This window comes from Equus asinus, chromosome 10 (genome assembly GCF_041296235.1).
Source record: "Equus asinus isolate D_3611 breed Donkey chromosome 10, EquAss-T2T_v2, whole genome shotgun sequence".
In the NCBI taxonomy this organism is placed as follows: Eukaryota; Metazoa; Chordata; class Mammalia; order Perissodactyla; family Equidae; genus Equus; species Equus asinus.
Window position 1 is genome coordinate 83,881,591 of NC_091799.1, and position 22,723 is coordinate 83,904,313.

The 22,723-nt window shown below is 37.4% G+C and overlaps 1 protein-coding gene across 2 annotated transcripts in view; it reads right to left on the minus strand.

The window, feature by feature from the left end:
• Positions 1 to 22,723, minus strand: part of CDH6 (cadherin 6) — a 124,765-nt gene that overhangs the window by 10,879 nt on the left and 91,163 nt on the right. For both annotated transcript variants that reach the window (XM_014866309.3, XM_044779462.2), the window contains exons 3-11: positions 20,727 to 21,021; positions 16,724 to 16,843; positions 14,603 to 14,770; positions 12,299 to 12,486; positions 9,968 to 10,221; positions 4,305 to 4,441; positions 1,771 to 1,892; positions 618 to 735; positions 236 to 487 (exon numbers count right to left, since the gene is read on the minus strand). In XM_014866309.3, the coding sequence (XP_014721795.1) occupies positions 236 to 487; positions 618 to 735; positions 1,771 to 1,892; positions 4,305 to 4,441; positions 9,968 to 10,221; positions 12,299 to 12,486; positions 14,603 to 14,770; positions 16,724 to 16,843; positions 20,727 to 21,021 (1,654 nt within the window). The remainder of the gene's footprint in view (positions 1 to 235; positions 488 to 617; positions 736 to 1,770; positions 1,893 to 4,304; positions 4,442 to 9,967; positions 10,222 to 12,298; positions 12,487 to 14,602; positions 14,771 to 16,723; positions 16,844 to 20,726; positions 21,022 to 22,723) is intronic.

Below are 22,723 nucleotides of genomic sequence, written 5' to 3' on the forward strand. Positions count from 1 at the left end.
AATGATTCCCTGGATAGGTAAAGACATGGGCAAGCTTCGCATCTGTTCATTCTCCAAAGCCATTTTCAAGCAAAAACCAGTTCATGGTTGCACAACACAGAATCTCAGCGTGTAACTCTACTCACCTAGATCGGGCTGTATGCCTTAATGGGGGAGGCGGATAAATCTAGAGAGCCACAGTAACAGTGAGTGCCCCTCAGCATGGGGAGATAGGATGCAGGGAGAAGCAGTTTACCTAGTAGGGTCACGATGCACAGTAGGATGGCAATCAGAGCCCCCGTGCTCAGTCCCGTGGGGTGGACGAGGGCCTCCGCATGGCAGGACTGCATGTTCCCGTGGTGGTCACATGCACAGACCCGGACAGTCACTGTCCCAGTGCTGCTTTGGACTGGGTAGTCGTTGTCTGAAATGACCACAGGCAGGAGATAGGTGCTCATCTCGTGTCTATTATAGCCATTTTTCCGAGTTAGGATTCCCGCTGTGTTGTCTGAAACCAGAAAGCAAAGTGGTGAATGTATGTGGATACATTCATGAACTGGATCAATCGTGGTAGGAATAGATAGGTAGAGATACAGATATAAATATCCAGACGGAGAGGGTAACTTGGGCTCATTTACCTTTGTTGTCTTGAATGGTAAAGTTTGAGCCACTGGCTGCTTCAGGGGCCAAAGAGAATGAGAACTGGTGCCCGCTGTAAGGGTCATCCTTGTCAACAGCTCGTAGGGTCTGAATCAACTAAAATCAAAACCATAAAGTGTTTCTTACAGTTTTGCAGTAAATTGCTTGACTAAATGATTTCTAATCGCAATTTTAAAATGACAACCTCTAGAAAATTTATGTGGAATCCACACCACGTAAACAATTGATGGAATGGAAGTGGAGCAAGGGGTGCTCCTTTCTTGTGGGGCTGTCCTGTGCACTGTGGGATGTTTAGCAGCAAGCCAAGCATCCTCCCACTAGATACCAGTAACACCCTCCTTGTGACAATCAGCAATGTCCCCAGCCATTGCCAAATGTCCCCTGGGAGGCAACATCACCCTAATTGAGAAACACTGCCCTAGAGTGGTACAAAGCTATAAAATATCACAATGATCTATGACAACATTGCAAGTGAAGAAAATGGGGGCATTCTTTGGACAGCCTGTTTAGAAATGCAATCTTGGCATATTCATAAGCCATCAACTTGCAAAAAAACTAAAGAGAAAATTTGTATGTGAAACACGTAACTTGAGCTTCCCACTTTAACATGTATTTTAACAGTGCACTTCTGTTTTGACAAACCGTAACATAATTTTTATATCATTGGCAGAAAAGACCTATTTCAGGTGGGGACAAATGTGTAAAACAGTAAAACATTCATGAATTTGTATTACTTGTACAGATGGGCAGTGTAAGTAAGTGCAACTATGAATTATAGGCAGTAGTAAAATATGGTATAGATATACTTTCCGGTATATATGGTAATTAAAGTTATCTGCTCACCAATAAAGATTTTTCCAATAAAGTTGTGACTAATCTATTCTAATGAAAACTTAAGACTGATTTGGAATCAGCATGAGTCTTTGAGACTGATGAACTTCCAGTTCTTAAAAACTGTTTGTTCTCTTATGCAAGTTATACATCCATCCTGGTTCTTATTTATAGTATTAATTTTGTGATCATCCACCTCATAGATAATTCAAAACTAGCCCTCAGCTCTATATATCATCTGAATTATTAGAAGACCTAAATTAATCTGATGAAATTAGTTTACTTTCTTATGAAACTCACTTGATCTGCTTTTGCTTTCTCACAGACAAAAGTTTCATAGAATTCAGCAAATTCTGGGGCGTTGTCATTGACATCCAGAACTTTAATATATAGAGGTACTCGGCTGCTTTGCTTTGGATTATCTGCAACATGCCAAAAAGAAAGGAATAGGCATTTATATGTTCATCACCAATGCCCTTTAGACAATAATCACACACACCTTCTTTCTCATTCATACACAGATTCCCCGAATCTGCTGTGAGTTCTGCAGGGCATTATGTACCAACGTCGTCACAAAAAAGTAGAATTAGATCATGTGATACTTCTGGAGTTGGATACACCCAATGGAAATAGCTAGGAGACAAAGCTACTTGTGTTGATACCGTGCAGCTGCATAATAAACCCAAGAGTCACACAAAATAAAGAAAAGCTGTCTAGGAAAGGCATTTTAGAGGCAGATTTTAAAGGAAGCCAAGGAAGGAGGTAGATGGGAAAAATTTGGACACAAGGAAGAAGGGGAGGAAATGAAGGAGACCAAATGGTTGTTACTGGTCTTAGTTTTCTAGTCTGAGTGCTGAACAAGAGCTGGATACTGTGCTAAGCACTTTGCTATATTATCTGATTTCATCCTTAGAAACTTCTGAGGTAGATACAGTTGTTGCCCCCATTGTATAGATCAGGAAACTGAGGCACATATAAATTGGGTCATCTGTCCATGTTCATAGAGATAGTAAGAAGCAAGTAAGTAAGAGATAGTAAGAACCTATATTCAAACTTGAGTCTGTCTGACTCCAAAGCCCAGGCAGTTCACCCAGAAGAATGATGGAGCAGCATCAAAGTTTGAAGACCTGAGATAACTGAAGTATTTTGGTGGCCTTCTGTGGGAATCTCCTGGGTTGTGTGGAAGACAGGTTCCTGGCCTAAGAATCAGGAACTGGAATCTCTCATCTCAGCTCTCTTCACTCACATGTCTATTCATTTGTTCACTTGATCAATATTTAGTGAGACTCTAATACCTAATACATGCCAGTTACTATTTGGGGTGCTGGGACATATGGGGAACATAACAAAGATCCTGCTTCCTGGCACTAGACAAACTGTAAACACATAAATATATAATGTGTCAGATGGTAAATGCGAGGGAGAAATTAAACAGGAAAAAGGGATTGGAGAGAGATGGAGGTGCTACTGTGAATGGGATGACCGGGGATGGCTTCTCTGATGAGATGTCACTTGTTCAGAGACATGAATGGAGAGAAAGATTAAGCCATATGAATATTTCTGGCTCTCCAGATAGAGGAAACAGCAAGTGCAAAGGCCCTGGGGTAGGAGAGAGCTGGTTTTATACAAGCTCTTGGCTTCTGTTATATCAAAGGTAGTTAAGAAATTTGGACAATAAGATTCTTAAGCTCTCTTGCATCTACAATTTTGCTCACATTATTTTTTCAAAGTCAGAGCTGCTGAAGTTTTAAAAGGTCTTTATCATTAGTACTTTCAAATATATCACAGAAACATTAAATCTTAAGAACAGAAATTTTTACACACAAAGCTTAAAATACACATGAAATGACTACTTCATCAAAATTATTTCATGATGTAATAAAAATGGCCCTATTCAGTGGGCAATAATTCTGTAATTTAAAGCTTTAAGTATGCTCTGCACTGGTATCCACATTAGTCCTTCCACATAGATTCTGGAAAGCAAATTCCTACCTAGAAAATTTATAAGGAGGGGTTCTTATCACTATCAAAACACAGCACTTCATTTTGCCCGTATTGGTTATTTATCATTCTACTCAATGTCCTTCAGCCAAATCAAAACTAAAACTAAAAAATGAGCTATAATTTAGGCGCCTTTTTTTAAACATTTAAATGTTATTTTACAGATCCTTTTTCTTTTATGTACTTAGGTCTACACATTGTGTTTACATTACACAGTGTTCACTGTGTATAATCATTTTATTTGAAGCATTCTTTTGGCACTGTTTTTCTTCGCCTTAAATTTTGTGGGGACTGCCATAAAATTCATTCTAAACATTTTATGGATCACTTGGTGGTTTGTATTGCTCACTTTGGTGCATGGAAGAGTTAAAATGTATCTCTCTTAATTCTGTAATGATTTTGAAATAGAAATTCTATAGAAAGTGAGAGGATGAATATCCAAAATATTTTAAAGGATGCCTTCATTTTTGAATATACTCGATTCCCCTCCCCCCAATTCTAACGGGAGCCCATTTCTTTCAGCTGATTCTGTAACGTTCTGATTTATAAGCTTTTTGGAATCAAATCCAACATGTACCAATTTAATTTCATTGGAGAGATGCATTCCCATTTTGTTGTTTCCAAACTGAGGAACTCCCACAGTTGCCTCTGCATTTGTGAATAAACCAACACATGTCTAGAAGAAACATTACCGCGAATCGTTACAGGGCTCTTTCCCTCAACATGTATCGAGCACGATCATCAATACACGGTGACGAATTTCAGCCGTGCCTCCCCAGCCCTTGCTGGGACACTGTCACTCGGGGGCAACAGTGGTATGAGGTTGTACTTACTGATCTCTGTTGCTATCACCGTGATGTTGTGCCATAGCAATGTTTCGCGGTCAAGAAGTTTCGACGTAAAAATTGAACCATTTCCAGAATCAATGTTGAAGATCCTGTCCATATCTGTGTGTCGATCGACAGAATACCTGAAAATGCAGACTTGAATTTTAAAAGGTTTTCTTGGTATTTGCTGTTCTCACATCCTAAAACCATTCCAGGAATATCTGTTCCATGAACTTTTTTCTACCTGTCGCACATATTTGAATATCCCTAACATTAAGCAAAATATTCTGAGAAATCAGTTCTTTACAATTGAGATCTTAATAGTAAACCCATTAGACAAGTTGCATGATTTTGAGTAATTTGGACCAAGTTTGTGTAGTAATTGCTGTAATTTAACTCAAGCTTTTAGAATCTCAGAACTTTAATGTGTGTGTACATAGGAGGATTATTGGCTATTTTTCTATTATCCATTTTGTTTTTAAAATTGTTACGTTGAAAGAAGCAGAAGATGGCTAGAGTGGCTGAGGTTAGTGAGGCAGGAGTGGGGGTAGGACATGAGCTTGGGGACACAGCCACAGTCTGGACGGTAGAAGGGCAGGCTGGCTGTGGGAAGGAGGTGGGATTTATTCTAAGCACAACGTGAATCTACCAATGGGTTTTAAGCAAGGGACTGTCACAAGCCAAATCATGTTTAACAAAGATCACTGGTTGAATTGAGGAGAAGGGTTGGATGGTGCTGACACAAACTGATAGAAGAGGAGTGAAGAACAGGATTTGGGGAAGATCATAAGTTTCAGTTTTATGTTGAAGCTGAGAAAAGTCCCGGAAGAGATATCTAGTGTGAAGGTCAAGGCAAAGAGCCGGACTAACAACCTAGATTCCCTATTCAACTGTCTAGGAAGAGCATGTTCAGCGAAGGGAGAAAAATGCTAAGGACAGAATCAATTAAAGGATGAACAAGACAGTAGAAACGCGCAGGGACTAGAACAAATGCCCAGAACAGAGTAGGAACTTAATAAATATTTAAGGAGAGTTTAGAGAATTCAAAGAAAACCAAGCGTGCCACCTTAGAAACCAAAGAAGGAGTCTTCAATACTAAAATTAATGGAAGACTAGTAGATTTTGAGAAATGTTGTCTTCTTTATACATTTATTACTAGTTTTTGGAAAAGCTACATAAGGGGCTAAGTATGTGTACACTCTGTTGTATGGGGGGAGCATTAAAGAGAACATTCAGAAGAAAGTTGATATGTTAAGGCCATTAGGAACAAAAAATTGTCCATTTCAGCTTGATTCTCAAAATTTATATCATGGTTGGAGATTTAAAAACGTCAGCTCAGTAGAAATACAATTGAAGTAAATGACTTAACTAGTCATACACACGTGGAATTATTATGAATGCTCTAAGAAAAATCAACCCGTTACTAACTTGCAATAGTGTATCATGTCCGAGATTATATTTCAATTAATAATTTTGTTTTAAAATGTAACTAGTGAATTATAATAAACAGTATATCTTATCTTAATAAAATCTATCTTTTTATCTAGCAGGAGATCTGTATAAAATAGATATTCCATTATTATAGGCCATTTAAGCCTGATTTTAAAGAGAATTAATGAAGTTCACAATGGATATCTATCTATCCTTCTATCTGTAAAGTTGAGTTAGAATTTTAGTTTCAATTTATATAAACCTAATGTTTTACTATCAAAATGATTGAAACGGATGAAACAACTAATGTTTTTGCCATTCATGCATCAAAATTTATTAAGAATTTAGCCCTAAGAGTTTTCATTACAGAAAAAACCATTTTTTTTTTTGGCATCTGTATGAGATGATGAATGTTAACTAAACTTATTATGCTAATCATTTCACAATATATGCAGGTGAAGTCATTATGCTGTACACCTTAAACTTATACAGGGATACAAGTCAATTATTAAAAAAAAAGAATTTTAGTCAACAGCACTGAACTTACTTGATTACCTTTCTTCATTTTTAATTTGAGAAAGATAAATAATTATAGCATATAAGTAATTACCCAAAGGAAATCTCAATATCCATAGACTTTGTAAGAAATGTAATAATTATCTACAAATATATTTTTCCCTCATGAAAAATGTCAACATTAAGACACGCTACTTACTGCCTTTACAAGCTGTTACAATTATATACAGCGTTCATCTTTTCTTGTTCTTTGTCCCTTTTTTCCATGCTATAGTTTTAAGTTTTACATGTCATCATATTTTCCCATCAAGCCTCGAAATAAAGGGTATGGAGTGAGGAATTTTTAGTTGAAGGTAGCTTTCAATTTTAGAGAGAAAATAACTATTTAGGAAATACCAAAATTGTATATATGTTTTTCTTTAATTGGGAGGTTTAAAAATTAATAGAGTACCTAAAATGTCAACATTCTTTAGGACGAATGCTTGCACACAAAAGCTTATTTATTGTTTTTCTTTCCAAAGTATTTCAATTTATATCCAGGATATTTGCCATCCAGTCTCATTAACTGCAATCATATCTGATAAGGAACAAGGTAATCAATCCCACCATGATTGTGGCAGATCGTTCTGCTAGGTAGCTCGCTCTTTGTTTTTTTCTAGAACTTTATTGTATTCTTTGACTCAACAATTTGTCTTCTAATGTATCCTCAAGTCAGGAAGATTTGTGGGTTAGGAAAGGAAGTGTGTTTGCATGTAAATTTTTCATAATATGTATTCACAGTGATATTTTATAAGACTCTTTCATGGAAATCAAAGGTTATTTGTGATAACGTAATAATGATTGGAACAAAATTATTTTATGTGATTAAAGAGTTAAAGACTTGTGCCTGCGTCATGATATATCAATGTTTGGGGGAAGAATTCTCTAGTATTAATTGTGCATCTCACATATTGTCTAGCACCTAGTTGTTTATTATTTATGTCTTGAATAACCAAAAACTGTGTTTGGATGTACTTTTCTAACATAAAAATCAATTTTATCCTATGAAAGAAATTACCGGAACATGCATTTATATACCAATGTATCTATGTGTACTACTTTTCTTTAATCTATATCTATAGCTCAAATCTGTATGTACCAAGGCAGGGCTAGCAGAAAAAACTTCAAAGTTAGATGACAGCAAACCCAGCCTGACAAACTAACTACTTTCTTTCATTAAAACATAAAAGAGCACAGTGCGTAAAAATCTATTCAGTATAAAAAAAAAAATAGATATAAAAATGCCACCTAAATTCTCAGAAGACATTATCTCTTTCAATCACAACCATGTTGAGGGGCTGGCCCTGTGGCCTAGTGGTTAAGTTCCGTGGACTCTGCTTGGACAGCCTGTGTCACGGACCTACACCACTCGGCAGCCGTGCTATGGTGGCAACCCACATACAAAATAGAGGAAGATTGGCAACAGACCTTAGCTCATGGCTAATCTTCCTCAGCAAACAACAACAACAAAAACATGTTGACTTATCAAAGAGGTAACCAGAGCTCATATTTGTAAACTTCCAGCATTAATACTTTTAAATTGGTCTTGACATTGACTTGCTAAGATATTTTTCTTACACAGTTGGAGAACAAACTCCAAGTGCTAGAATAGTTGTGAAAGTACTTAAAATTATTTGTGTTATACAAGCAAAGGCCATCATTCATTTCCCTTATTAATATTCTATGTATATGGGGGAACACTTGACCTGTGGAGCTCACATGTGTCTACTGTGGGTTGACCATAGTCCAATTCAGGATGTCTACAGATAGTCCAGTAGAATGATAACACAACAGAGACTATTTTCCCAATGATTTAAAATTATTCTCTGAAAGTAAGCCAGGCATTTTTGTATTTCAGATGTGGGACTTGCCATATGGTTTCATTTGAACAAGAGGCTCAGTGGCTGAAAAGTTAGAAAGTGACCCCCTTAGAGCCGCAGACTCTTTTATCTGAAACAACAGTCTTCACCCAGCAGCCAGCGTGATCCTTTTAAAGAGTAGTTTTGGATTAGATAATGCTTCTACTCAAAGCTCTCCAGTGGCTTCTTACCTCAATCAGAATAAAACCCCATCTTGACTAGGGCCTACAAACTCCAGTGGAACCTGCCACAGTCACCACCTATCAGAGCCCCCCTCTGTTGCCTCTACCTTACCACTCTCCACCTCGCTCACTCTCTTCTAGCTATATAGGCCTCCTTGTCAGTCTTTTTTATTTTTGAGGAAGATTAGCCCTGAGCTAACATCTGCTGCCAATCCTCCTCTCTTTTTCTTTTTTGCTGAGGAAGACTGGCCAAGGAGTTAACATCTGTGCCCATCTTCCTCTACTTTATATGTGGGATGCCTACTACAGCATGGCTTGCCAAGCAGTGCCATGTCTGCACCTGGGATCCAAACTGGCGAACCCCGGGCCACTGAAGTGGAATGTGCACACTTAACCGTTGTGCTGCCGGGCCAGCCCCTCCTTGTTACTTCTTTTATATGCCACACAAGTGCTGGTATCAGACCTTACCCTCGCTTTTCCCTCTTCTTGGAATGTTCTTCCCCCAGCTATCAGCATGGTTCATCCCTTCATTTCATTCAAATGTTTACTCAGATGATTTCCCGCCAAAGCCAAGCCAGACCACGCTATCTAAAATAGTACCCCAGAGACACTTTGTTTCCATACTCTGTCTTATTTTACTGCTTACAATTTATTTTCACCTGACATATTACATATTTATTGCTTGCCTATTTCTATCCGCCCCAATTAGAATGTAAGTTCCACGAGACCAGGACTTGGTATTGTGTTCTGTTGACTCCCTAATGCCTAGAACGTGATTGGCACAGAGCAAAGACCCTGATCAGAATATATTGTGGACTCACTGGCAAGAATTCCTCTAGCTTCTCAGTCTGCTTACTTTCTTTCTGGGGAGTAATTTACACAATGATATTCTGGTTTAGCCCTTTTCTCATCTAGTCAACAAAGCTACTGGCTAAAAGCTGGAGATTAGTTTCCTCCAGCGTCTTTGTGATAAGATTCTAGAATACTGAAGGATCAGTGGTCTCAAAGAGCAATGAGGCTTCCTTGCATCATGATTTACAACTAAGGTGGAAGGAAAGTGCAGGTAAAACAGAACTTACTTATATAGGATAAGTTTAGATTCAGCTCTATTAATTTTCCCAAGATTTCACAGACATGTATCATGAAATGGTTCTTGTTTTTATTCACGTCTGTGAAAGAAAAAAAATTATGCATCCAAATGGAGCATAATTCTGTTCTCTAAGTGTTACATGATGGGTTCTTCCACATTTGAAAAACAGACTCTCAAGCCCAGTGCCTTGTTTGTTAAAAATCACAATGCTTTCTCCATGCCACTCTTTGACAAATATAAGATCTTAAAAGAAAAAAAATCTCAGGCCATTCAGCTGCGTTACCTTATCTGACGTCTAAGTAAGCAGTAAACTCCTTATAGCTCATTTTATGTTTTGTCTCCTCCAATTTTGTGTTTTTTGGGTTTATGCTGCTGCTGAAATAATATTTACATTGAGCAAGGAGAGTGAAGGTGCTATTTGGAGCAGTTTTTCACGAAGACACAACTGTCTAATTAGAGAAAAAGGATTCATCTTTTCGAACTTGCAGGCATATATTTGAATATAAATCGATTGACACTTATGAAACAGACATGTCACAGAAGTATGCTTACTTGACAGGATTCCTGGCAGCATCTGGATCTTGCGCTGAGACCGAGCCTATCGTCGTGTTTATCTGAGCATCTTCTCTTATTTGTAGGATGTAGGCCAGTTTGCTGAAGATGGGGGGCTCATCGACATCTTCCACCATGATTCTAACTGTGGCGGAATCTTTGAATGGACCCAGGTAGAGAAAGCGGGGTTCAACGTGAGGGTTGGAGGCTTCCACTTTGAGGGTGTACACTTTCTTCTTTTCAAAGTCCAAGAGCTTGGGAGGTGGGGAGAAGGGACATATTTATAGCAGCCAAGACACGAATCATTTTTAGTGCAAATCACTGAAAAATGAATGCGATCATATGGCCTAGACACATCTCTACACAGTGTGATATTGGGTAATGGCATGGGAGTTCAGAGGCCACACAATCCTGCTGGAAGTGTGGGCTGAAACAGTGTCCGCTGTTGCCTTAAAAGTGGGTGCAGGGGTTCAAGGTATAATGGGCAGGAAAGGGGACCTGGAAGCAGGAGTCTGTTAAACCCTCTTAAAAAAAATCCTTGTACTTGACTAGAGGAAACCATGTTAGGGGCAAGTTGGCAAATATGTAGTAGATTATTCTGTGTCAGACATCACATTTGGCTTTAATTAAACACCTAATGGGTGTTTCAAATTTGCCAATATCAGGGCCCCACACTGGACCATTAAACTCATTAAACCCAAATACCCGTCATGGGGATGGGAATCTAGACTTTTTTTTTTTTTTTTTTTTTTTTTTTTGCTGAGGAAGATTTGCCTGAGCTAACATCTGTGCCAGTCTTCCTCTATTTTGCATGTGGGTCACTGCCAAAGCATGGCAGCCAACAAGTAGTGTAGGCCCATGCCCAGAAACTGAACCCAGTTGGAGCACTCTGAACTTAACCATTAGGCCATGGGGCCAGCCCTGGGAATCTATACTTTTAAACACTTCCCCTAGCGAGTCTAATGTGCAGCTAGAATTGAGAAGCATGGGTTTGCATCATGATTCCCTCATCCTCATTCAGATGAAATAGATTAAAAATGTTTTTTTGGTATGAAGTGATAAAATATTCCAAGTGATGGCCTGATAAGGGCATTGGGCGAATTACTTGCCAAAGAAAGTAACGATCATTGTTGTCAGAGGTCTTTAGGGAAAGCATCTCTGTTTCCGGAGACGGAGTGAACCCAAATGCTTATTGCTGACTTTCAGTTTTAGATGATAATATGACAAGGCTCACTAGAAACACAATTAATCAAGATGTTAGTGAATGTGATTTAGTCGGCTAGGCAAAATTTCAGTTTGAATCTGATAAGGCACCAAGAAAATTAAAGAGGTTAATGCACACTAATAGGCTTCCTAATTATGTTATAGGATAAAACATTGGTCTGAGTGTCACTTAAACATGTTTTATTATGTTTGCAGATATTAAGACATGTAATCTGAAGCTTAAGGGGAAAAAATTTTCTTGCTCTTTATGTCCACCTCTGCTTATATTTACCAGCAGATAGAAGAGTGTGGCAAAGGAGAGAGAAGATATGACACCATACATGATAAAAGTGAAATCATTAAAAAAGTAACCAAGGTTAATATTACTTTTCACTTTGAAGCACATAGTTTATTGGTTTTACATTTTTTGCCACACTTTTGTATACTGCTCCAGGGTGCTGGAGAATTTTGGGGGGTAAATAGTGAATAAGTACATAGGGGAAAAATAGGAATTCAGTATATAAAAAATTTATTGTGTTCTGAAAAGTAACTAAAAAGCTTGCAGGAAATTTGTGTCACTTAGTTTATTTTTGTGGTCTTTCTATCTCCTCTCTCTCTAATTCAGGTCATCTTTATCACTGCTGTATTGCTATTTTCCTTCAAAGCATGAGTCAGAATTTGTAGTTATATGCGTTTGTTTATTGACTTCCTTGTCTCTTTTCTCCCCACATTGGAAGTTCCCTGAGAGCAGAGATCTTGGTGTTGAACGCACTGTTTTACAGCCAGCATCTAACACAGCGTCTGGCACTGTTTTTTAATTTATTGTTCATTTATGTTATTTACTTATGTACTTTTTTGTATATCAGTTGTTTGTATTATTTATTTACTTAGGAGGTTCTCAATGAAAGTTTATTGAAAGTATGGAATTGATGAATGCATCAGATTATTGAGGACCCCTAAAAGGCAACCAAAGAAATCTGAATGTAATTATACTTGGTGTTTAAAAGAAATAATTAGTAAAATAAGAATCTAGAGGAACGTTCATGTGAGATGTAACTGCCCCCAGATACTTGGGGACCAGAGAAAAGTAAATGCATCCATTTGTATGATATTAATAAATGGCATTACCTTTTTGACAGTTATAATCCCTTCCTGGGTTTCCTGGTCAGTGATGACATCAAACATGTCCAGCCCCTCTCCCTCTGTGATGCTGTACTCAATTGCAGCGTTTTCTCCCACGTCGGCGTCGCTGGCTTTGATCCTGCCAATTGGTGTACCCGGTGGAGAAGATTCAGGGGTTTTAAACTGGTAGGTACCTGTTAATCACCAGACAGAGATAAGTCAGACACAGGCTAAGTATATGCCCATCATAATAAAAACAAAACCTATTTTCTAACAGTTCTTTCAGACATTACCACAGATGCCAGCAGATTTGTGCTTTCTTCAAAGTAATTAATGGCACCCTATTCTCCTTACATCTTGACTTTCATTACTGTTAAGAATATTTCTTCTATTTCATGACCTGTCTCTTTGCAAATGGAGAACACTTTTCTTGTCCTGGAAATAGGCTTCCAAGTTTATAGTGTGACTGAAAGACCGAACTGTTAGAGGAGGGCGCAGATTTCCAAGCCCCCTGCTAATGTAATCTAGCCGAAAGAACAGAAAAAGAATGTAACCTGAACTGTGACTTCATGCCAATGGCTAGATATTCTTTAAAAGAGTTCTTTCTGTCATTGCTAATGATAACTGAAGGTGAAAATGAATTACAGCAATTTGGAGAAAGTATCTAAGCAGACATTCTTTCACTGGTACGTGGAGCTGGTCTGGTTGCAGTGAGGAATATAGATAAATACATTGAGAAAGAAAGCTCTTAATTTTTTTTCTGACTGATTTTTCTTTAGAATTTTGTTACAGTATTTTTCTATGTATAGATGTCTTTCATTCTTGCATTTATATTACTAATTGAAAACCTATATTTCATACATAGATACTTTTCTTATGTGCCTGTGTCACAAAATTAGCTTAAGGAAACTACATGTGAGTTTCAACTTAGATCTGCCAGGCCAGCATGGACTTAGGACCAAAAGATAAAATAATAAACACAAAACTTATTCTACTCTCATCCATTACATTTTGCCAACCACTCATGCAAATTGTTTTGGAAAAAATTCAGACTACAACACCACTAAAATATAGTTGTTCAATAATCCTAACCCACTAAATATTGGGTTCATCCTTGGTAAAATGATAAAAGAGGCCAAGTTTTTCTCTAGAGGTAGTCTCCCCTCTCTTGCCTTGATATGTTATTCAGTAAAGATCACAGGCTATCCGCGGAGAGGGCAGTGAGGTATGGTCCCCCTTCTATCAGGGTGCGAGTGAATTCAATGTCATCCCCATATTGAAAAGGACGTTTTTGGGCAAAGTCTTGGTGGTGGTCCTGATCTTTTCATTTCATGCTTCTGTGGGGGAAATTTTTGGGGTTCAAAAACCCTTTCTTCTACCCTTTAAATCAGAAATTAGTTAGCTGTTCTGTTAATGTTTTGCATTTAGCTAACTGTGATTAAATATTTGAAAAAAGTAAAGAAAATAAAACTCTTTCCTATTGACCCATGTGTATCTCCATTATGAAAGAAGCCCATAGTAGCTGACCAGCTTTAGAAAAAGGCCATGACTGAGTAAGTGGGTTTTCTATTTAATGATGGGCAGTTATTCTCTCCTGGAAGACAGAATTGAGTATTCTTAGGATCATGGTCAGAAAAGAATTTTGTTCCTGGAAGAAAAATTACATTAAAACCGGTAGCCTCTTGAGGTGCTCTGTGAAATGGTCTAGGGTGCAGCTCAATACAAAATGGGCCTTTAAGAACGTTGTTTTTCCTTCTTCTTCCTTCCTATCCAATCATGAGAGTTAATGATTTTAGAGATATCTTTTGGTATCTCAATTAACTGTAATGTAGAAAACTATTTATGATTACAAATGGATTAAGTACGTGGTTATTTCCACAGTTGTATTTTTAGAAACATTAAAATGATAAATCCTCCCCTTACAAAGCTTCGTGAGGATTTAAAAGCGATTACATGCCTGATTAAATTCACAAAACTAAAGTCAAATTGTTCCTAACAAATAGCAGCATGCCTGATACGTATGTTCTGCACAAGCAAATTTATGTCTGGGGTAGTATTTTTAATAAGGAAAAATAAAACAATGATGTTGTCCTTATAACAACAGTCATATCAGACATTGCTCAGCTAATTACCAATACAGGAACATAAATGTTCACATCTACTGAGCATAAGCATTGTCAACTCATTTTTAATAAAGTGCTGGTTATTATAAGTGCACTAATTTTGACGATAATGGAAAATAAATGTTGTTCTTAAAGTTAGGGTTTTACGAAAGCACACTGCAGAAACCATTCAATCAAATGTTCCTACTCTGGGGAAACCGGGGAGGATTGTCGTTGACGTCAGTCAGAGTGATGTTCACTGTGGTGGTCCCAGACAATCCCCCCATCTGGCCGCCCATGTCCTTGGCTTGAATCACCACTTGGTACTGCTCCCTGTTTTCTCGATCCATGTTGAGCAAAGCTGTCTTGATGATACCTATGGATATGAAATTCAGAATGCAAAGCGAGGCATTAAAAATACTTTATGGAATCATTTATTTATGCAAACATAGATTGTCACCCACAGTATGCAATGTCATTTTTATGTACAGCCTTTATACTGAAGGAAATTACAACCATGGTGGGGAGATAGAAACATTGAAAAAAACACCTATAATACAAGGAGAATGAGAATAAGTACAAGTCAAATCCTGCGATAGTACAGAGTGTAAGTAGTACAAATATTACGTGTTTTAAGATGACACAGCAAAATATAACTTGGCATGTGGTACAATGCTAAACTACTTTAGCTGCTTGATAAAAGACATTTAGGTATATTATGAGGAAATTGTGAAGAAAGCCATATGCTTGAACTGACTCTTGAGTTTCACTTTACTGAATTGGCTAATTGCTCAGCAAATATACCAACCATAACGAATGTTCTGAGGATTTTTAAACCACAAAACTATGATCTTAAGAAAACACAGCATCAGTTCTCTCGTAATTGTCGTCTTATATGATCCTAGAGAATTTAAGTTTTCCTAAAGCTGATGTGAACATTAGTTGAACTGGTCCAGCAGTGACCAACGCTCTTAGCTTAAATTTATCTCTATTGTTAGGTAGTTATAAAAGAATCAGTTGACAGAACTTCTAAAAGTTTGCCTAATCTCTATGTAGGGTTTATGCTTAAATTAAAAACATGCCTTCAAAAATCACTGGAGAAGGCTTTAGAACCTTCTCTGGTAGCACATTCAGTGCTTAACAACTAATGAAGCTGAATCTTTTTTTAAATTTTTAACAAGAAGACCTCAGACAACAGGTCATTTTTATTCCTCTAGCCCTGGCTTCAGTGAAAGTGCAGCTGCTTTCTGTTCTCCAAATACCAGTACTTCTCTGTTTAAACACAGGAGACCACCTTAGCCTTTTGTCCTTTAAGTTGAATAATTCTAATTTTCTATCCTCATTGTTTTTCAACTTAACATTTTCTTTCCCCTTGAGATTCTTTCTAAGTTCATTGCACCTCTTAATACACTGATTTCCAACTGGATGTAGTAACCTAGAAAGGTGTGGATTTCTACTAACAACAATGGATGCTTGAAAAATGTATAAAAGGAACTAAACTATTATGATAGCAAAAATACATGCAGAATTAACTAGATGGTACATACAATATTTACTAAAAAATGACTCATCATAAGATAGTATGATAGTTTGTGGAGAAAGTGTAGAAAAATGAGATGTTGAAAAAGGATTCTATTAAGGCAATCCGCTTTATTAGGGCTGTATCAGTTAGTTAGGCTAGACAATAAAGTGGTAACAAACAGGGCAAACTAAACACAACTAAAGTTTATTTATTGCTCATGCTCTGAGCAGGCCAGCAGGAAGCCATGCTCTTGATAACACCCAGATTTCCAGGCTGGAGATGCATGTCAACAGTGGTTTCCATCTATGATCACTGTGGCACAGAGGAAGAGAACGTGGTGGCTTGTGCACCAGGTCTAAAAGTTGTGCCTGGAAGTGACTCATATTCCTGCTACATTTTATTGGCCCAAATAAATCATATGGCTACATCTAGCTTCAGAGCAGGATAGAGAGATGCAATCCTACCAAATAACTAAAAAAAGAATTGGAATATTTGTAAAAAACCCTAATGGCTATTAGAAGAAATTGATCTTTTAGCTTCATCCAAAACTGGAAGAAAAAATAAAGCAATGTATAATTTTTCTGAATCTACCCTAAATAAACATGGTGGGTGAAAGACCCATTGTCAGATTTCTTAATTAAAATGATCTGGATGTCATATTTACAAATATATCACTGGTGTTTGGCAGACAAATCTAAGAAAATTCAATCACACTGATTGTTTTCATTGAAAAAAATATGCTATCGCAGCTGAGCATGTCAGTTAAAATTACAGATTGTAAATAGAAGACCAAAAAGGAATTCTAACCTGTTTCTGATTCAACTGAAAAATAGGGCTGCCCCTGTAGAATACTATAGACAACTTTTGCACTATTTCCATATGTTGGATCATCAGCATCAGTTGCAGTCACTTGAACAACAAATGTGCCTGTAATGACAGAAACATGAATTGGAAATAAATTAAGGGTTTATTACGTTATGGATCCTTGATATACACACACGAAGAAAAAGCAAGATCTTATTTTCTACAAAACTATCATAGCAAGGAAGTGGAGGACCTCAGTAGGACACTAGGTTATAAAGCCTTGGATTTCTCACTCTGAAGGAATGTGATCAACATTTATAAACAATGTAAGGATTAGTTAAAAGAGAAGCATGGGAATGACCATGACTTTGAGTAGAACTGATTCCAACCCATCTCCAAGGGCGGGATTTGATTGGCTTCTTGCTACAGTGATTCTTTCAAGTTATCTAGGCCTGAGTCAATCGGCATCTTGCATTACTTTGTCCACAGGGATAAGTTAGGGGTTGCCCAATCAGGGGGCCACTCTAGATTTTGATGAAAATTCCGTGTCATAGGTACTCTTTCTCCTGGACTGTAATGTGCTGATGTGGAGCCTGCCAATGCAGCAGCTATTTTGTGACCTCAAGAGATGCTAGCCTGAGGACAAAGCTGAATAGGATAGAAAAGTAAAGAGAAATAGCTACAACCCAAATCAAACCATGTCCAAAGCACACTTTACTTCTAAACTTAAGTAACATGACCAATAAATACTTTTATGGTTTAAACGAGTTTGAGTTGGGTTTTCTGTCACTTGCAAATAAAAGTATCCTGAATGATAAATCTATGTGATTATTTGAAGATTCTGAAATGTTTTGAACCTTTAAAAGAGTAATTTTGGATTGAATAATAATTGACTGAACAGCAGAGCATACATATCTGAAATCTGTAATTATAAAAGATGATTTTAATTAAATGCACAAAGAAGTCTATGACATTTTAGATCAGCATTCTTATTTTAGGGACCACAGTTGCCTAACATCCTTCAAAGTATCTCTAACCCCCATGAAATTGCATGCAAATTTTTATGTGCAGGCCTACATGGATATTTCACTGAAGAGAAGTTCCTTAGATTTTATCTGATTCTCAAAGGGGTCTGTGACTTTCAAAAAGGGTAAGACCCACTGATGAAGATCATTTTATGGCCAACTTTTGCTATTCATATCAGATAAATGGTGAGCACACTGCTGGAGTTCTCCTGTCCATGAAAAGGGAAGGTAAATTACATTTAGGGAATATGAGAATTTTTACATTACTTTTGTAATATCTAACCAATTCCATTCATTGAACAAATATATTGTACTGCGTTGGGGTTGGATGTTCTGGATATAGCATGTTGATGCGTAGGATAGAGCACCCAGCCTTGTAATTTGGCAAGCGAGGTGGGCAGAATGAGAGCATCATAGATTTTAGAGCAAGAGCTAATAGTAGAAGTCAACAAACACCCTCATTCTTGTTTGACATGAATACGAATTTGACTGCTTTTAGAATATGATTATTTGGACGTTTTGAGTGCCTGTTAGTTGCAAGATATTGTTCTGGGGACTCTGCACTTGTTCTCTCATTTCATCCTCATGCTAAACCCTAAGAGTTGACATTTATTATTTATTTTTTATAGATATGGAACTGGAGGATCAGAGAAATCAAGTCATTTACCCAAGGCCACATTATTGCTTATTAATAGAGATAGTTTCAAACTCAGTCTGTTTGACACCAAAGTCCATTTATTGCACCCTCCTGTTGTCCCACTACCTTTGTGTAATTTCTTTAAGATGGCTTTATATGTCAGAATAATGACACGTTAATTTACGATAAAGATGAACGTGAACACAGCTGTGCCTATGTGCAAATCAGAAAAAGGCTTCCCCTTCTCAAGACATATTCCTGCCAGGTATCCCCAGATATTTGTAATGTATATTTAATTCTGTGATGACTTCAAGAGGGAACGACAGCCCCATAGTTGTGCCGTGACAACGTGCACATGGGGTTATGGTTGCCCTGGGTGGGGCTGATGACGAGACAATCCTTCCTTAATTCTTCCTGAATTCACCACCTAGAGGAAAAACATTTTTCCTAACAAATCTTCCTCTTAAAAGAATTCTAATCCCCCTCCTTGCTTTGGTGATGGTTTGTGATTTTTCTAACAAAAAAAAAGTGACTTCAAGTAACGAGATGAGCAATTTCTTCATGAGAAAAATTTAGATGTTTTACAGCATTTCCATGGATTAGGTATTTTCCAAGTCTTGGAACTGTGAACTAAAAAGGCTCTGATATCTGACTCACAGAATTATAGAAGAGTTTTTATTATGTAATTTAGCCCTTTTGAATTTGACAGAGTGAAAATAAAAATAACCCGTTATACAAGTAGTTTAAAATTTGTCACTGTCTCCCAAGAAGTATTTTAATGTGGCTGAGAGTGATGTTGGCAGAATTCTTTTCTTAATTTAAACTCTGTTTACCTTTTCCCAATCTAAGCAAATTAAATGCATACATATTAACTTCAAAATTCTTAGTAGAATTGTGCACAAAATATTGATTCACCATATTAATGTCATGAAAGTCTCTTAATTTCCACCAGTTAGTAAAAGATATATCCCGTAGATGTCATCTGCCTATTGTTTATGGATTTAAAAAAATATATTTCTTTGCGTCACTTTCCCAAGTATACAGCTACTTAAAGCAATTGTCATTACTCTTTAGTCTGGACTGTAAATTCAGGCTTTTGTTTTCCGTTGGGGAGATTCTAATTCCAATATGGGCTAAGAGAAATAGAACAGGCTGCGATCTTTCAGCCCAGGAAATAGAGTGGGGATTTAGAGCAGGAGAGGAAGTAGATGAGATGGTCTCCCTTTCTTCCTCCCACCCTCACCCTGCCACTTTTCGTAACCTCACCATTACAGAAAATGCTGTTTTCTTAAAAATAACGATAAAATGAGACTAGAGCAATATGACGAAACACAAGTGCACTTACAAAAAGGACATATATGATAATCAAAAAGATAAGAAATAACAAGTGTTGGCAAGGATGTGGAGAAAAGGGAACCCTTGTGCACTGTTGATGGGAATATAAGCTGGTGGAGCTGCTATGGTAAACAGTATGGAGTTTCCTCAAAAAATTAAAAATAGAACTACCATATGATCCATTGATCCCATTTCTGGGTATTTATCCAAAAACATGAAAACATATATGCACCCCTATGTTCACTGCGGCATTATTTACAATAGCCAAAATATGGAAACAACCTAAGTGTCTGTCAATGGATGAATGGATAACAAAAATGTGGTGTATATGTATATAATGGAATATTATTCATCCATAAAAAAGAATGAAATCTTGCCATTTGTGACAACAAGGATGGACCTTGAGGGCATTATGCTAACAGAAATAAGTCAGACTGAGAAAGACAAACACTGTATGATCTCACTCATATGTGGAATCTAAAAAAACAAATACAAAAAGCCAAGCTCAACAATGCAGAGAACAGACTGGTGGTTGCCAGAGGTGGTGAGTAGCGGGGTGGGTGAAATGAGTGAAGGGAGTCAAAAGGTACAAACATCCAGTTATAGAATAAATAAGTCGTAGGGGTGTAATGTATCACATGGCGAGTATAGTTAACAATACTGTATTGCATATTTGAAAGTTGCTAGGAGAGTAAATCTTAGAAGTGCTCATCACAAGAAAAGAAATTCTGTAATTATGTATGGTGACAGATGTTAACTAGACTTATTGTGGTGATCATTTTGCAATATATACAAATATTGAATTATTATGTTGTACACCTGAAGCTAATATGACGTATGTCAATTATACCTCAATAAAAAAAAAGGACATATATGGACTGTTTGAAATATGATACTTTTTGAATTTAGCATCCAAACTCATTCAGGTCAGTAAATTTTACACATAGGATGCTTTGTTTAGTTATACTAGAGGAGAAACAATGTATGGCTGAAACCACATCTCACTCACCGACGTCCGACATTTCGGGAACGGTGGCCGTGTAAACCTCCTTGGTAAATATTGGTTCATTGTCGTTGATGTCATGGATCTTGATGATGAACTCAGACTCAGGCTCCACGGGTCTCCCTGTCCTTCTGTTTATAGCTTGAGCTCGAAGGATGTAAACGGGTTTTTCTTCCCTGTCCAGCCTCTTGGTGGCCTGTATGTCCCCTGTGTTTTCATTGATAATGAAGAGATCTCCTGCTCCATCTCCTGAAAGGATATATTTAAGTGATCCATCTCCTCTATCCTGGTCTGAATGTAACTAGTGTAGAAAAACAAAATTAAAGAAAGTAAAAGTCACGCATGTGATCCTAAACTGTTTTTGTCTTTATGATGCATGCTCTGTTGACTTTCACTCAATCCTTTCTAAGAGATGCAAGTTTTTCTTTTACTATTTACTTAAATCCTCAATAGTAAATACCATTCATTAATTAATATGTTTCCTTATAATCACAGAAATTTATAGAACAGGGCTTGGAGAAAATTTGGTAATGCTTTTTTTTCCCACCCATGACCTGGGGTTAGAATCTTTGTTTTGAAGAAGAGAAAACTAAAGGCCAGAGCAATAGCAAGATGCCCAAGGACATATTAGCCTGGCTGGAATGAAACTATTTTCACTATAGCTTTCAGATTTTCCTTATATACGCTCCTCCTTGCTTTTACGTACACGGACATACTATAGAAGGGATATACTATTGAGAAAAGGATTTTGGTTTCCTGAATCAGAGAGACCTGGGTATATTCTGCCTCTACACTTCCCTATCTTGATGAATTTAGGGAAGCTAATCAATCTCCTTGAGTCTAATATGATGGAGTTTATAATCACTTTTCTGGGACGAGGTGACATTTATTTACTTCTTTATGAAATTCAACTTAAGCCATTTGAGAAACATCTTAAGTGTTGTCATGAACAATGCCTTGAAAATTCCTTGTCTAGATAATTTACAAGGTCACCTAGAACAAGAACACTTAACATTCAGATTTTAGGTCAATATAGGCAAGGATCTTCTAAAAAGTGGAACCAGCCTAAAATGGAATTGTCTGCTTATGAAGTAGTGGATCCGCTGCTCCTGAAGGTAATCAAGGAGAGGCTCTGAGAAGATTAACAGTCAATGAAATGGGTCTCGGTAAAGGGTTGAATTAAGTGAACATGAAGATACTACTGAAGTGGGAGATGATGATCCGAACTTGGGAAAGCAGCCCACGTTACCTTCCCAAAGTTGATTTCCACAGTGTGGACTTCCTGTTGTTTCCTTTGATCCCCCTTTCCCATCTTAGCAGGGTATCTCATAGGTCTTCAGACAATCTAACCTTATTCACAAGTTTTCAAAAAAGTGCCTTTTATTGAGGAGAACTATTTTTAACCCCTAGTAATAAGTGTCAGCTACATACAGACAAGTTAGTTTTCCTGGGAAGGCTGCTCATCTTTACCTGATTTCAATTCCATCTAAATGGAGTAATGTGGGCCATGTTACAACAGTAACAGCAACAACAGTGACAGGTAAACCAGTTCTGTGTCCTCTTGATTAACACCGCATGAAATGCTCAGGGTAGCATCTACAAACACACTTGAAGATAGAATCTCAGGGCAAAAAGGGACTTTTAAAATCAACTAACAAGTCTTTCTTAAGAGTGTATCCCATGGAACATCACGTATACAAAATGATATTCCTGAGGAGAAAGAGTTCTGGGGCCCAATACATTTGGGAAGTACTTCAGATTCTGCCTCTTTCTTGGAGCTGCTCAGTGGCCATTAACATGTTAAAGGCTGTGTGCGTGCCTATAGTTCAAAACTGTACATGACTTTATTTCATCTAGCTTTCCTGAACTTTCTTGTATAAAGAATCCTTTTCGGGTGTGACCCATGTGGATATCCTCCATTATAGTTCTCCATTTCCACTGTGAGCTAATTGCATCTATCATTGTAGAGTCAAGACAACTGAGGCTTCAGCTTATATAGTGTT